Genomic DNA, 14542 nt, shown 5'->3' with positions numbered 1-14542 from the left:
TACGTTTTTACTTTTATTGAATGAATATCGAGACTGTACAAAATTATATCTTGATAAAAATTTAACTTTCCAGTTTATGAAAATGCATGGACTTTATTGAGACTATATTTTTTTTTTGAAAAACAATCTTCTCCGAGTTCTAATTTATAATCATCAAAACATGAGAATCAAATATTTTTGCCCCTCTTTGATCATGACAAAAACTCTAACGCAACAAATTAGTACTCCTTCCGTCCCTTTTTATAAATAACAGTGGACTCCATCATATGAATAAAAAAAGTTAGTTAAAATTGGATAAAAACAATATATGTGTAGAAATTAAAAGTTCTTTCTCTAAAATATTCTTATTTATGTGGGAGAGAGAGTATACGAGAGAGAATAAGAAAATTATTAACAAAGAGGATTATGAAAGAGAGAAAATGAGTGATAGAGAGAGATGATGATTTGGGAAATGAGATGATAAATATATTGAGTATTAAAATAAGTAATTAATGAGATCAAAATAGGACATTTGCTACAAAAATTTAAGATAACTGGCAAATATTGCTTATATTTGAAGAGAAAAAGATATGATAGTTGTTACTTATAAAAAGAGACGGAGGCAGTATTAAAGTTGCTCTCCCTTAATATATGCACCAACATAATGTGAACGAATTATAGATAAACCAGAAAGAATATTAAGAGGAACAATGAACTGAAATATATTAACACTTTGAGGTAACACAAGTTCATTCCCAAGTTCAATTTCAACAGCCAAAGCATAAGTCATTAATCAACAAATGAAAAATCAAAGTAAACCGCCTTTGGATCAACTAGTTAGGAGATTGTTTCAGTTTAATAAAAAATCTTGAGTTTAAGATGCGAAGGCAACAATGTTGAACCTCGATGATGGAGGTAGCAACCATAAGGGTTTCACATCCCCCTAATTCATATTAGTATGGACTAGTAGAGTTTCCCATGACAAGAGGCTAGCATGAGATACTGGATGCATGCAGGGGAAAAAAAGTCAACCTCAAGTCTTCAACTAAATATGTGGTCCGCAGCTTCCAAAAGAAACTCCCAATTTCTTAATCAATTACATATTGCTTATTTTGGGTCAAAAAAGAAAAAGGAAACCAACAATAATTGGTTGGAACCCCCCTTTTTTTTTTTTTTTTTGCCTTCTACCTTTTCAATTTGGATTTAATGCCTTTAGGTACATTTTCCTTTGATTCAGTGTATAGGTAAGGGTTAACGGACAGAATAATAGACTCTAGATAAAATTAATTTATAAAATCGGTTTTATTGAATTACGATTTATGACAATTGGTTATCAGAAACTCCTTTAAAAAGATTATGGTTCACCAATATTTTAGTTCAAAACCATATTTTACCATTATGAATAATTTTAGCAAAACAAATATTTTGCCATATATGGTCAATTATAAATTTAATCCAAATAGGCACTGTAAAGATGTTTGATTTGGGGTTTATAATTGATTTTAGAATGATTTATATGGATGTTTGGGTATCTTTCTAGGGAGCTACAAGATCTTGTCTTCCAAATTGATTATGAATGCTATTTTAAATTTATAAAGGTCGTTTTAAAATATTTTAGGTTTGGTCATGATAATTAGAAATTACTTAGAATAACTTCTGAAATTAATCACCCAACGCAGTCCCTTCAAGAAAGACCCATTTAAAATACTCCTATGATTCTTAATATAAGACTTAATTAACTAATTTGAATAGATTAAGAATATTAGTTAAATTATTTAATGTGATATGTTATTTCTAAAAGACCCTAAGCATCTTTCTTAATTCTCTTCCTCCCACTCTTGCACAATTATTATTTGAAAAATATCAATAGCGTTAATTTGAGAAAAAATTAATAAATATGTGAAATAAATATTACATATCGGACCAATATCAACTCCACAATTAGTTCATATATTAAGGACTGGAGGAGTAAATTAGTATATATCTTATCTAAATTGATTTTAATTTTATTGTTTTATTTATTTATGCTCTTAAATAAAAAAGTCCAATGAGAAGAGAATTGCACATCTTGATCTTTTCAGTCACCTTATATAACTATAATAATAGCCACACGCTTTCGGTCCCAAAGAAGATAAGATAGAAACTTCGGTGCTCTCTTGCGGATTGATTAGAGTTTTTTTTTTTTGCGTGGAAAAATGATCAAATAATAAAAATAAAAGATAGTATTCTAGCAAGTATAGAACTGAAGTGAAATAAAAATGAGAAAATTTAGATAATACAAAGAGCGAAGCATGGCTACTACTACTCTAAATGAGAGAGTATTTAACAAAGAAAGGTGATGTCCTTTCAAGATAATCTCATTATAATATTGTCTTTGCAGTTGTAAAGCTGAGCAACTTGTTTGATGGAGGCCAAGATTTGAAGCGATTGATTACTCGAAGTAATTTAGTTGATGAAAATTAAAAATTTATTTCATAGAAATTATAAGGATGTTTGATATAAAAATATTATGTGTTGTAATAAGCAGAGGAAGGAGTAATTTTTTGTAATAGCTTTTCTTTGCATTAGGAGTCTCTCTCAGACCCTCACACACTTTCATTCATGTAACTTTTGAAAACGACATAAGGAAAGTAATTAATTTTTCATACAAGTAAATGCAAAATAAGAATTCTGAAATTTCAGAGAATTGTACCTTGAGAAAAGTAAATATCAGAAGAATTACAAACTCGTACCAGCAGTTAACTGGAACGCACTGATTTCTTCAACTTTATCAACTTTGATTTCATATTTTGGGGTCCATTAGAAAGGACAAAGAAAGAGCCTTATCACCTCCTAGCTCCAACCGAGCTGACGACCCGAGTTTATTGAAATTCTCTCATATGAAAATCTCATTTTCTTTGCCTCCAAGTTTTTCATTTTCCGATCACTGTTTTCTATTTTAGAGAGGGAAAGAAAGAGCACTATGATTTCCAACCAAGTTGACGACTCACCAAGATCATGAAGAGTCTGGTGATTGCAGTGGAATTCTGTTCATCTGGTTTTTGAAACTTTGCAAGCCAAGAATCTCAAACCGAATTCAGGTATGAAAACCAAACCCTCGTTAATTAGTCTTTCATTTTCTGGAGCTGTCACTTACAGACTACATTTGTTATTTGTTCTTCTTTCAAATGCAATCTAAAACAGTCGATAGCTCCTTTAGTGTCTAAAAATAGCTACAATTAGTTTACATCTCATGGCAAGAAAGTTACAACGATTGATCTTTCTTATTTTTCAGATTCTGCAAATTTACCTCTTTCATCATCAGCTTGCTGTTACATATTTGAAGATGAAGACAATAGATGATTGCTCTTCGTGGAATAGAATTTTGATTTTGAAACGGTACGCAACTGAGCTTGGAAGAAAAATAGCTTTACATTAAATAAGTTAATATTTCAGGATTTTTCAAGCACACATGTTCTATCTTTATTAAAATATTTTAATATTATCTCTCAAAAATTTTCAGGATGCTTGAAGAAGAGAAAGAGAATCAAATCACTAAGTTTTATATGTTTTATATGCATTTTATTTTATTGAAGTACATTTTTTTTCAATTTGCTTCAAACACTTTTACATTTATATATTTATTAAATAAAGTAGAAAAATTGCTAAAATCCCTCATTAAAATATTTATTAGTTAAAGGTACTTGAAATTTGTTTAAGGATCAAAGTGCAACTCATCCTCGGCATGAGTGGCAAAAAAAAAAAAAAAAACTTATCCTTGTCATGTGTTGGCCAAAAAAAAAAAACCTTATTCTTGGCAGATGAGACACTTTTTCAGCTATATGAAAAATAGAAGACATTTACATATAAGTAAAGATACGTTGAACATTGAAAAAGAGTTGCATCTAGTCAACTCAAGTCAGAACACTTTCAAAATAATGATTTCTTTATTTATTTGCCCTTTTTTGTTTGCCAAACTAGTAAACGAACTTGTTAAAAAATCAGTACATCTACCACCTGTACTATGTAGGAATTTCATAAGATACTAGTTCTAACATATTTTACCAGATCTGGTCATCGCAGTGCAATTCTGTGATTACTCTCCAAAATCTCCAAGCCCCGACTGAAAGTGTAATTTCATCTATCACAGGTATGAAGTAACATCCCTCTCCTGAATTTATTTAAACACTTTCAATGGGCATGTCATCTTGTGAGTTGTGACAATTTGCAGAATATAGGATTTATTGGCAACTAATTTTATAATTCGGACTTATCTGTAAATTTTCAACACATTTTTATTTCAAAGAAAGTTTTGTATAAATTAATTTACCGAAGACGTTTCCCCAGTCAATCTGAGAGATATATAATAGTTTTGGCCGTTTTAAAGAATGTGCTATGCTTCATATAAAAGTAGGGGCAAAGTTCAATGATTCTTAGATTAAAAAAATAACATACCAACTTGTGATTCCTAGTAAAAAATGTAAAAGTGTATCATATTTTTACTTCCAAAAATGTTTGCGCAAATCGATTTATTATTTATCGCATTTGAAAGTCAAATTTTATTCCATAAAGATACTGCATGGCATCTTTTACTGCCTCACACATCCTTAAATATACAGGCAAACCGAACGGTAAACTTGATAAAAAATAAGAAGACCAATTATTGTAACTTTCTTGGTATGAGATATCTTTTAACATTTTGCAGCTATGTTTAGACACTAAAGTAACTAAATCTACGTTATAGATTGTGTTTTGCTATCAGATCAGTGCCAAGTTGAAAAAAAATGAAAGCACCTAATTTTATCTATACTTTGAGAACTGAGGGTCTGATAGCAGATAAGGCCTTAATCAAGTATAACAAATAGAAAACATTGGTCAGAAAATGAAAGACTAATTAAAGAGGCAAAAAAAAAGAGATTTTGATGCTCATACCGGATAAGCTTCCACAAATTGAGTTGATGATTCTTGGCTTGGGTGATATTGTGCTCTTTCGTTTGCCTTTGTTTTTTCCCTAAAAATGAGCAAGATTATAGTCCTCAAAATATGAAATAAAAATTGAAAAAGTTAAAGCAATATAATCATGCGTTCCACTTGATTATTATATTAGGCGTTTGGGGACGCCGTGTCCCTATTTATTTGCTTTCTAGCAGCCTTTGGACCAAATGTAAAAGTCAAAATAAAAAGGCAATCTTATGATTTTTTTTTTTTTGGAGACGTCAGAATTTTTATTTTGCATCAATGTATTTCGAAAATTAATTATCTGTTATATCCTTTTCCAATTTGGTTCACTCATCTTATGAATTATCTTTCTGTTCATCTAACCCTAATACTGTTGGATTCAATAAATAATGATGTTTTATGTCATCATTATTATTCGTAAAAATTTAATATGTTACTATTAGAAAATATTTTGTCAATGTTTAAAATTTTAATGCTCACATTTTTATTAATGAAATTAACGATATTATTGTTATGAAGATAACTTAAAAAAATAAATTTTTAAATTTTATTTATCAAGCTATGATTAAAAAAATTAAGTAAAATACAAAAAAATTATGAAAATACCTGAAACCCCTTTTGAAAAGTCCCATCTACGACGAATGTACTTCATTGTGAAATCTTTTAAAATATTATATATTTCTCAAAAAGTGTAACTAACTAATTTCTTTGTTCTTAATGAGTACATCTACCGAACTTTAGTCATATAATTGAATCAAATTAAATATTCTACAGCCATATAGTAAAATTAGAAAAGGATTGATACACACAGAAGATAATAATACTAATAATGTGTAGGGAACATATGTTTCACATTTCCCCTCATTGCAAAATGGGTCTCTCAATTCTCAAAGCATAAATAGCTTGTTAGATGCTGATAATTGCTGCTGTCAATTGCAGGCTACATTTTTTCTTCTTTCTTTCACCTTTGCATCAATCTACAAGGGGGAAAAAGTAGGATCACAAAACATTAAATTTTGTTACTCTAATATCTGAACATAGCAGAGGCCCCAAAAAAACCTGTTATTAGAAAAAGAAAGCTGAACCAAGACATTTGATCTTTCTCATTTTACTCTGGATTAGGGAAAAAATCATTCTTTTCATCTTGATGATATCTTCATGAAACATTAAGTATGTAATTAAGACACTTCGATTCTTCATAATGAAATTTTGAGTTAGTCAATTGATGATGATGAATGGCTCTCCTTTCAGGTTGCTATTAATACTAAATGGCGGAGGTGGGAGTGTCGGTAGCAGCAAAACTTGTTGAATATCTAGTGGATCCAACTTTACAGCAACTGCAATATTTGTTCTGTGTCGGAAAAATCACCAGAAATGTTCAGATCAGAAAGGAGGAGCTGATACTCAAGCAAGGGAGGGTACAGGAACGTGTTCAAGAGGCCATCAACAGGACCGAGAGGATTGATGGTGAGGTTGATAAGTGGAAGAATGATGTAGAGAATCTCATAGCAGAGGTGGAGAAATTGGAGGAAGAACTAAGGGCCAACAATGGCTGTAATCGACGATGGTATCCCACTTGGAGGAGATATTGTCTCTGCAAAAAGTTGGCTAAGACAACCCAGAGGATGATTGATCTAAACACAAAGAGTGATCGCTTCAATCCATTTTCTCATCCTGTTAGTATTCCAGGTATAGAGTATCACTCTTCTAAAGGTTTTATGTTCTTTGAGTCAATGAAAAAAGCACATGATGAACTATGGGCAGCATTGCGAGATGATGATAGCTCTATGATCGGGTTGTGGGGGATGGGCGGTTCAGGCAAAACCACATTGGTAAAGGAAGTAGGAAAGAAAGTCAAAGAATCAAAGCTATGTGATGAGGTTATAATTGCAACAGTTTCCCAAACTCCAAATATTATGAAGATTCAAGGTGAAATTGCGGACTTATTAGGACTCAAATTGGAGGAAGAAACTGAAGTGGGAAGGGCAAGAGGAATTGCATTGAAATTACAAAGTTCAAACAAACGAATTTTGATTATATTAGATGATGTATGGGATACGCTGAACCTTGAGGATATAGGAAATCCCCATAGGGATGAAGGCCCAAGAAACTGTAAAATTCTTCTCACCACACGTCGTCAAGACGTGTGTACTATGATGGATTGCCAGAAAACAATTTCCTTGGGTTTGTTAACAGATGGGGAAGCTTGGGATCTATTTCAAACTCATGGTAGAGTAGATGATGGTGTTAGAAAAGTGGCCCAAGAAGTTGTCGCTGAATGTAAGGGACTACCCATTGCAATTGTGGCCATGGGGAAGTGCTTAAGAAGAAAAGGACCCGATGAGATGAATGTGGTATTGCACAGGTTGAGACATTCAAAGCCACTTGATGAGGATAAAGCTTTTACTTGTCTTAAGCTAAGCTATGATTATTTGAGAACTACAGAGGCCAAGTTGCTGTTCTTAGTATGTGCTATGTTTCCTGAAGATCATGAAATCGAAATTGAAGATCTTTTTAGGTATGGAGTTGGATTGGGCCTATGCAAAGATGCTGACTCATTTGAAATAGCAAGGAGCCAAGTTCGATCAGCTATAAATGTTCTCGTTGACTCTTCATTGTTGATGTTTTCTGTCAACTTCAGAAAAGGAAAATGTGTGAAAATGCATGATATGGTTCGTGATGTAGCTTTATGGGTAGCAAAGCAAGAGAATAGTACCATTATGGTAAACAATGCAAAAGCATGGAATGAATTGATTTCTGATGAAGTTATAAAAGATTGCTATGCTATATCCTCATGGTATGATGATGGTATATTATTTCAATTTTTGCCTCAACTGGGTGCTCCAAAACTTGAGTTTCTATTGTTACATTCAGTGGAACTTGTTGATATATTACATGCATCATTTAAAGGCTCTACAGGACTCAAGGCATTGATTATTATGTGCAAGAATTGGCATATGATTGAGCTACAACCTCAATCAATTCAACACTTGTCCAATCTTCGAACTTTGCAATTGCAAGGTTGGTATTTTGGTGACATCTCTTTCGTGGTAAGTCTTAGAAAACTTGAAATTCTTGATTTGCGAAGTAGTTGTTTTGAAAGAATGCCAGATGGAATTGAAAAATTAAACAAGCTGAAGTTGTTAGATTTGTCAAGTTGTAGGATAGATGAATGTTGTTATAAAGCAATAAGAAGTTGCTCACAATTAGAAGAGTTGTATGTCTCCAAAACATTCTCCACACGCAAAACATGCAAATTGCTATGAATATCTTGTGGGTCCTAGTGTTATGATGAAACTGAGAAGGTACAACATAGAAATTGGAGGGGATGCCAAGTACTTGGAATTTCATGATCAAGGCACAAGATCCTTATGCTTAGGTCAGTTAAATATGTCTATGTTAAGCGCAACAATTAAGGATCTTGCACGAAGAGCAACAATAGTTGAATTTTACGGGCTTGAGGGAGGTGGCAAAAGTTTCATGCCTAATATTGTCCAAGCCACAGGAGGCATGAATGAGTTAACCAAACTCTATCTTGAAAGATGTTCAGAGGTCGAATGCATCACTGATAAAACTACTCCTTATGAAGATGCGATTGTCCCCAGATTGAATGAGCTAGTGCTAAAAGATATGGATAATCTTAAACAACTACATTGTGGTCCTTCTCCTTTTAGGTTGTTCCAAAAGTTGGAAAGACTAAGTTTATTCAACTGCCCTCAATTGGTGCACTTATTCCCTGCTGATTGCAACTTAGGCAATCTTAAATTTCTCAAAATTTCCACTTGTCCGATGTTGACGTCTCTCGTCCCTATAGCTGTTGCTTGCACTCTATTATCTTTAGAGGAGCTTCAAATAGAATGTTGCAATGAATTGAAGCATGTAATAAAGGGAGAGGGTTATGCTGATACATGGGAGAATGCGAGACTTCCGAAACTGAACATTTTGTTTATTGAGGATTGCTGCAACTTAGAATATGTATGCCCAGTCTTTTTAGCTCAAAGGTTGGAAATACATCGTCTATCCATAATAAATGCTACTCAGATGGAAGTTGTGTTTGGTGAAAATGTTGGTGAAGAACAACCAATGCCGGATCAAGGTGAGACTCAGCTAGTGCTTCCTTTTTTGGAACATCTCAACCTAAGAAGTCTTCCGAATCTTGTGGGAATTTGCTCGAAGAGGTATCATCCAAGGTGTCCATTTATAAAAATAATAGAATGGAGGGATTGTCCAAACATGGTACGCAACTGCTCTTTAATTTGTTTTGCAAAAAATGTTAAAATTAGTAGTTTCTTATATAAAAAATATATTTGACTTATTGTGAACTCCATTTTTTATATAAGCATGTGGCCGATCTTTATTGGTTTAATTTTAAAAAAAAAATCACAGACCAAGTCTATATCCAAGAATATACATATAGAATTTGTTTAGGAAATAATTAATGGTTTTGATTCCTTCCCCTTTTTTTGCCTTTCACAAAGGAATTGCAGGAACTTAAGGGTCATCAATTGAGGAATGAAGTGCAAATTCCAACACTTCAATGCCTTAAAGAACTAGCTCTAGAAAATTGTGCGAGATTGAAGTTTGTCTTTTCTGCCCATATCTGTCAAAGTCTTCCAGAGTTAACTTCTGTAATCATATCTCACTGTGAGGAGTTGGAGGCAATTTTTGCGAGGAATGAAGAGACTCAAAAGAATCCATCCATTTCTGAATCCTCTCTGCTAAAATTGAAAAGCTTGAAAATATTTAAGTGCAACAAGCTTAAATTTGTTTTATCTTTCATGATCAATGCTGCTACCTTGATGCTTCCACAACTATGCACTCTAATCGTATCAGATTCTTCGCAAATGGAAGAAATTTTCAAGTGCTCAAATAGTGAAGATAATGATATTGACAAAAAAAGGGAGATTACATTCCCAAACATGGAATATGTGGAACTTAATAATTTGCCTAGACTTGTGAATGTCTGCCAAGGGTTTAAGCGGTTTAAGTTGCACACAAGGGATTCTTGCATAGTTAAGGTTCACGGCTGCCCAAAACTTTTTCCAGTTATGAGAGCAACCATTAATTGGACTAAAGGGGTAAGTAATATTCTGCATTTGTATTTCTCAATGCTTCATTTTCCATACTGCAAATCTTGTTTATGTATTATTCTGCAATATTATAAATTGACGCTAGGTGGATATTTTATGCTTCTATTTTTGACAAAGGTTCTCATTATCTTTCTGAATGTTTTGTTCATTTAAGGTAATGAACTCCGATATAATATCTTCATTATTTTCTCACATGCATAAGATCATATCTACATATAAAAGCTTGTTCGAAAACAAATGCTACTGCATACAAATCAAAGCTATCAAATTTGTGAATTGCATGTGTTAACTTGTGCTCCTTCAATAAATTAAATACCAAATAAAAGATGTCATTTCTCTACAGTCTGATCGATAGGAATCACATAATGTAGTGAAACATGAAGAAGCATTTGACATAACAAAGTAGTTACATTATGTTAAATGCATTACAATCTCCAGTCTCATCTAGAGTGTAAAGATTTTGGTTACTTTGATCTCTTGTCTTTTCGTGACATTTCCAAGGAATTTATAATACATTACCCCCCTTTCTCTTTTATATGCAGAGACTTGTAAGGGAGTATGAGTTGAAAGGCAGCCAATTAAATAATAACAACGAGGCTCTCAATCTTCCACTTTCTATTCTAAATGCTGGAGAGCTTGATATTCAAAGTCCTATAGTAGAACACAATTGGCGAGTCATTGGTGATGGTCAAGAGCAAGAAGAAACCAACGGCTTAAGTCTTGTTCCCACACAAGTTTTGAGCTTCCAATATGTTCATTCCTTGGAAGCAACTCACATTAAAAAATTGAAGTTTCTATTCTCAATGAGCACTATTGTCAACAAAGGCCTTCCCAAATTGACTTCCTTAACCTTATCTGATTGTGAGGAATTGGAGGTGATTTTTGGACATAGTAGGGCAGAGGATGCCAACGACAACAGTGAGACAATTGTGCTTTCAAGCTTGAGGAAAGTGTGGCTAACGAATTTGCCAAATTTGATGAGTGTTTGTCAAGGGTCGCAGTTTCAGGGGCAGCTGAGCCACATCAGCATACGCAACTGCCCCAAATTTTTGGATTCAAGTTTGGGAAGAGCTCTTCAACAATTGGGAACAATATTGGTATGACCGAATATTCTATATCATCTTTGATTAATATTGGATTACAATCATATAATATCGTTTTGCTAGCTGCAACTGTATAAGTTAAATAGGGAACTTATAAATTACAAAGAGACCTTCAACGACATGAAGAATAAAAACAATAGTTGATGTATGTACACAACTAGGTTTCCTTTCAGTCTCAGAGCACAATAGATGAAAATATTGAATATACATGTGATTTCATTTCATGTTGTTTTTTGAAAAAAAAAATTAAATGTTCATTGAAGATATTCTTTTTAAATTTTCATGTACAACCATATATCAAAATTTTGACTATGAAATTTCACCCAAAAAAATAAATTGACAATGAAAGGATAATTGTGTGTTTAATCATATACATTCATGTATAAATATTTGTATGTCAGCAAGGAGTTTGCTCGGTATTCTTACAACTTTTCTTATCTTTTTTAAATCCAGGTCTTCAAAAAAAAACTTTTACTACTAAATTTGATTGATGTGAATAAACATTTGTCTTTTTTAAATTGAAACTGTAGTTTTCGCAGGTTTCAACCGAAGATTCCAATGTTCGAACTTCATCAAATGGAGAAGAACCATTGGCTGGAAATGAAGAAAAAGGGATGATCTTGATTTCAAGAGTAGAGCATTTGTCTGTGGAGGATTCAATCAACCTCATATCCATATGGGAGGATACCACTTTCATCATCTTCCAAAATCTTGAGGAGTTAGCTGTGATTAATTGTGGAAAACTGAAGCGTATATTCTCTAGCACCGTGATCAGAAACCTACCATGTTTAAAAAGAGTCTGCGCATTAAAGAATGTGAAGAGTTGGAGGAAATGATGTCATCAGAACATCACTTTCCAGATGCATCCTCAAGTTCCTTCTGCTTCCCATTACTTGAAACTCTTGTTGTCTTTAGATGCAGAAAGTTGAGATGCCTCTTCCCCTCTCTGCCCTCTACTCAACATCATCTTCCACAATTGCGACAGATGACGATTGGAGAGTGCTCTGAACTAGAAGGACTTTATAATTGCGACGAACATGAAATCCATGAGGAAGGCTTCATCAACAACATACTTCCAAACCTCACATTTTTTCTGGTCAAGAATTGCCCTGTCTTTTCCAACACCACACTTGCTGCTCTTGAAAGGCAGATACGCTGGTAACTATCCATATTTACCATTCAAATAAGGCGAATTTACAACTGAAAACATATCTATACATTATTTAATACTCAAATAATATAAATTTACAAATGCAATAATGAGTATTTAGTATTAGTGGTCCTTAGGCTTAGTTTTCCTTTATATATATATATATATATATATGTATACACACACCTACAAAGACTGTCTTTTCTTTTTGAAAAGACGTAATATTGACATGAAAGTTTTCTCATATTTGTACAGTCGGCTGGGGTTATTGCGATGAAGATAATTTCTGTTACTATGACGGAGGAGGATATGAATGCGATGGTGATGCTTTGAGATTGTGTCTGCTTCTTGTTCCTGCATTAAATTACGAAAGAGTTGCAATTGTGCTTGTGATAGTTGCCTTACAATGTTTAATATTTGCTTCATTTTTATTTTTGAACACTTTGGTTTGTTGTCTACACAAACAAGTGATACTTTCTGCTTTCTAGAGTTTCAACGAACACCTGTGCCTATCCATATTCAAGGCAAAAACAAGGTATATTTGAGCTGATTTTGATTTCCAAGTGACATTAATTAAGAAAAAATTATCACTTTGAGTAAATTTCAATTAATATATTCTTAAACTAGAAACTTCTCCTCACATAAAAGTTGATGATTAATTAATAATTAATTATTAAGGTATTAATATTTCAACTAATAGATACCATGACGTATTTAATTTTTAGCCATTCTCTCTTTTGTAATATTTGACCACCTCAATAGCCTTGAAAAATGAGATATTCTAAACCCAACCTGATCCATTTTGAAGCGAATCAGATATTACAAAATTTTTATGTATAAAGTTGATGATGATGATGATTATTATTATTAAATGTTAAGCTATAAATTTGCCTCCAAATTATTTTTCCAAACTTATTGATTACCTAAAGTGTAAAAGTGTAAAACGGTGCAATGTCAGTACGGAATTATTAATAAATTTGCTTTCAATGCCTTTCGTTTTCTATATTTATCTATTTTGCCTTCACAAATAATTCATAAGGTAATTGTACATGTTAAAGGATTTTCTCCAAAAGTAGTTACAATGCATATAATTAAGAAGAGTATTTTGAGAAAGACAATATTTACAAATAAATTATTTAGTTCTTATATTAAGGATTAAAGGTACTACATGTTAACATGTAATTAAACCGGCATTTAATACATCAAACATATATATAGAAACCTAGCATGTGACGAGAATCTTGCCAATAGAAAGATGGAGAAGATAAACATAAAATAAGATCATGTAAGGCATGCTCAGGAAAAGTACTAAGATTACCAACTATACACAAACACAATCCCAGTATGAAAAATGCTGTGGGCGAAAATGTACAGGCTAAAGGATATATTATAACAATGTAACTTCTCAAGTTAAAGCTTTCGAGGGAGAGAAAGTATTTACGAATACACACATATATCCAACCACAAAACAATTTAATATTTGGAAGCGTTGTTCAGTTCATTCTCACTAACTTTTGACAAGTAAAATACTGGGCATAAGTCAATACATAGAGAATGGCTATGTTCTCTAGTACGACATGATAGATTTACAATGTTCTTTGTTGTGAAAGAAATAACACAAAACAGAGCAAAACAGAGCAAGGCGATTGCTCATAACAAAAACAAGAGATTGTAAATATTTTTTGGTTGGGGGGGTTGCGCTTGTTGATAAACACACCCACTTGTCAACAAGCCTTCAAGAATATGTAAAACAAGATGTGATTGTTCACAAAAATACGTAATTGTAAATAGAATGAGGGGTAAAATGTGCAAAAATGCCCTTTACAATGTCCAAAAAGAGTACCAGGTATCATAAAAAAATATTGGGAGCAAAAATACAAATGAACATTTTAAAACAGAGCAAAAATGCCACATCCGTTAACTCTGATAAATGTCTGTTATTATTATTATTATTTTTTTGCCTCACCCAATGCCCACGTGTCAAGTGCTTCCATCCTACTCAACCCTGCTTCCTTCTCATCCTTCCTCTCTCTCGGGCTGGAGCCTCTATAATCTCTTACCCATTCTTGAAGCCACTTTGCCTCTCTCCTCCTTACTGAACATTTCATCTTTGTTTCTTCACTTCACGCCTCATTGTCCCCCCCCCCCTTCTGAAGCTATGATAAACCGTTCACTCAACTTCTACCTCCTTTTCTCCTTCTCTTGCGTTTTTGCCAGTGCCACTCCTTGCTCCATTAGTCTCAACTACGGCACCGTGTCCTCTTCCTTGCATCCTCACCTTC

General features: G+C 33.0%; 3 protein-coding genes across 3 annotated transcripts; all 3 read left to right on the top strand.

The window, feature by feature from the left end:
• Window positions 1–6542: 6542 nt before the first annotated feature.
• Window positions 6543–8183, top strand: LOC114738934 (probable disease resistance protein At4g27220). Its single transcript, XM_028927305.1, has one exon. The coding sequence runs from the start codon at window positions 6543–6545 to the stop codon at window positions 8181–8183; it is 1641 nt and encodes a 546-aa protein (XP_028783138.1).
• Window positions 8184–8208: 25 nt separating this feature from the next.
• On the top strand, window positions 8209–11881 carry LOC114738012 (uncharacterized). The gene is made up of 5 exons (XM_028926359.1): window positions 8209–9013; window positions 9535–9995; window positions 10550–11104; window positions 11650–11828; window positions 11860–11881. The coding sequence occupies exons 1-5, from the start codon at window positions 8209–8211 to the stop codon at window positions 11879–11881; spliced, it is 2022 nt and encodes a 673-aa protein (XP_028782192.1).
• Window positions 11882–11909: 28 nt separating this feature from the next.
• On the top strand, window positions 11910–12837 carry LOC114717537 (uncharacterized). The gene is made up of 2 exons (XM_028903013.1): window positions 11910–12268; window positions 12516–12837. Exons 1-2 carry the CDS (start codon window positions 11943–11945, stop codon window positions 12535–12537), a joined length of 348 nt encoding a protein of 115 aa, XP_028758846.1. The 5' UTR covers window positions 11910–11942; the 3' UTR covers window positions 12538–12837.
• Window positions 12838–14542: the final 1705 nt, after the last annotated feature.

This window comes from Neltuma alba, unplaced genomic scaffold, assembly GCF_004799145.2.
Source record: "Neltuma alba isolate B1F8T4 unplaced genomic scaffold, ASM479914v2 tig00000105_pilon, whole genome shotgun sequence".
Classification (NCBI taxonomy): Eukaryota; Viridiplantae; Streptophyta; class Magnoliopsida; order Fabales; family Fabaceae; genus Neltuma; species Neltuma alba.
The sequence above is the reverse complement of the archived record's forward strand: the minus strand, read 5'-3'. Positions and strand labels throughout refer to the sequence as shown.

Bases quoted from the DNA above. Each gene is read 5' to 3' on its own strand.
- LOC114738934 (XM_028927305.1), top strand. From the start codon at position 6,543: ATGATTGATCTAAACACAAAGAGTGATCGCTTCAATCCATTTTCTCAT.
- LOC114738012 (XM_028926359.1), top strand. From the start codon at position 8,209: ATGAAACTGAGAAGGTACAACATAGAAATTGGAGGGGATGCCAAGTAC. The intron at 9,014-9,534 runs GTGAGACTCAGC...AAAGTCTTCCAG, and splicing joins ACAACCAATGCCGGATCAAG to AGTTAACTTCTGTAATCATA. The intron at 9,996-10,549 runs GTAAGTAATATT...TTTTATATGCAG, and splicing joins CCATTAATTGGACTAAAGGG to AGACTTGTAAGGGAGTATGA.
- LOC114717537 (XM_028903013.1), top strand. From the start codon at position 11,943: ATGATGTCATCAGAACATCACTTTCCAGATGCATCCTCAAGTTCCTTC. The intron at 12,269-12,515 runs GTAACTATCCAT...ATATTTGTACAG, and splicing joins CTTGAAAGGCAGATACGCTG to TCGGCTGGGGTTATTGCGAT.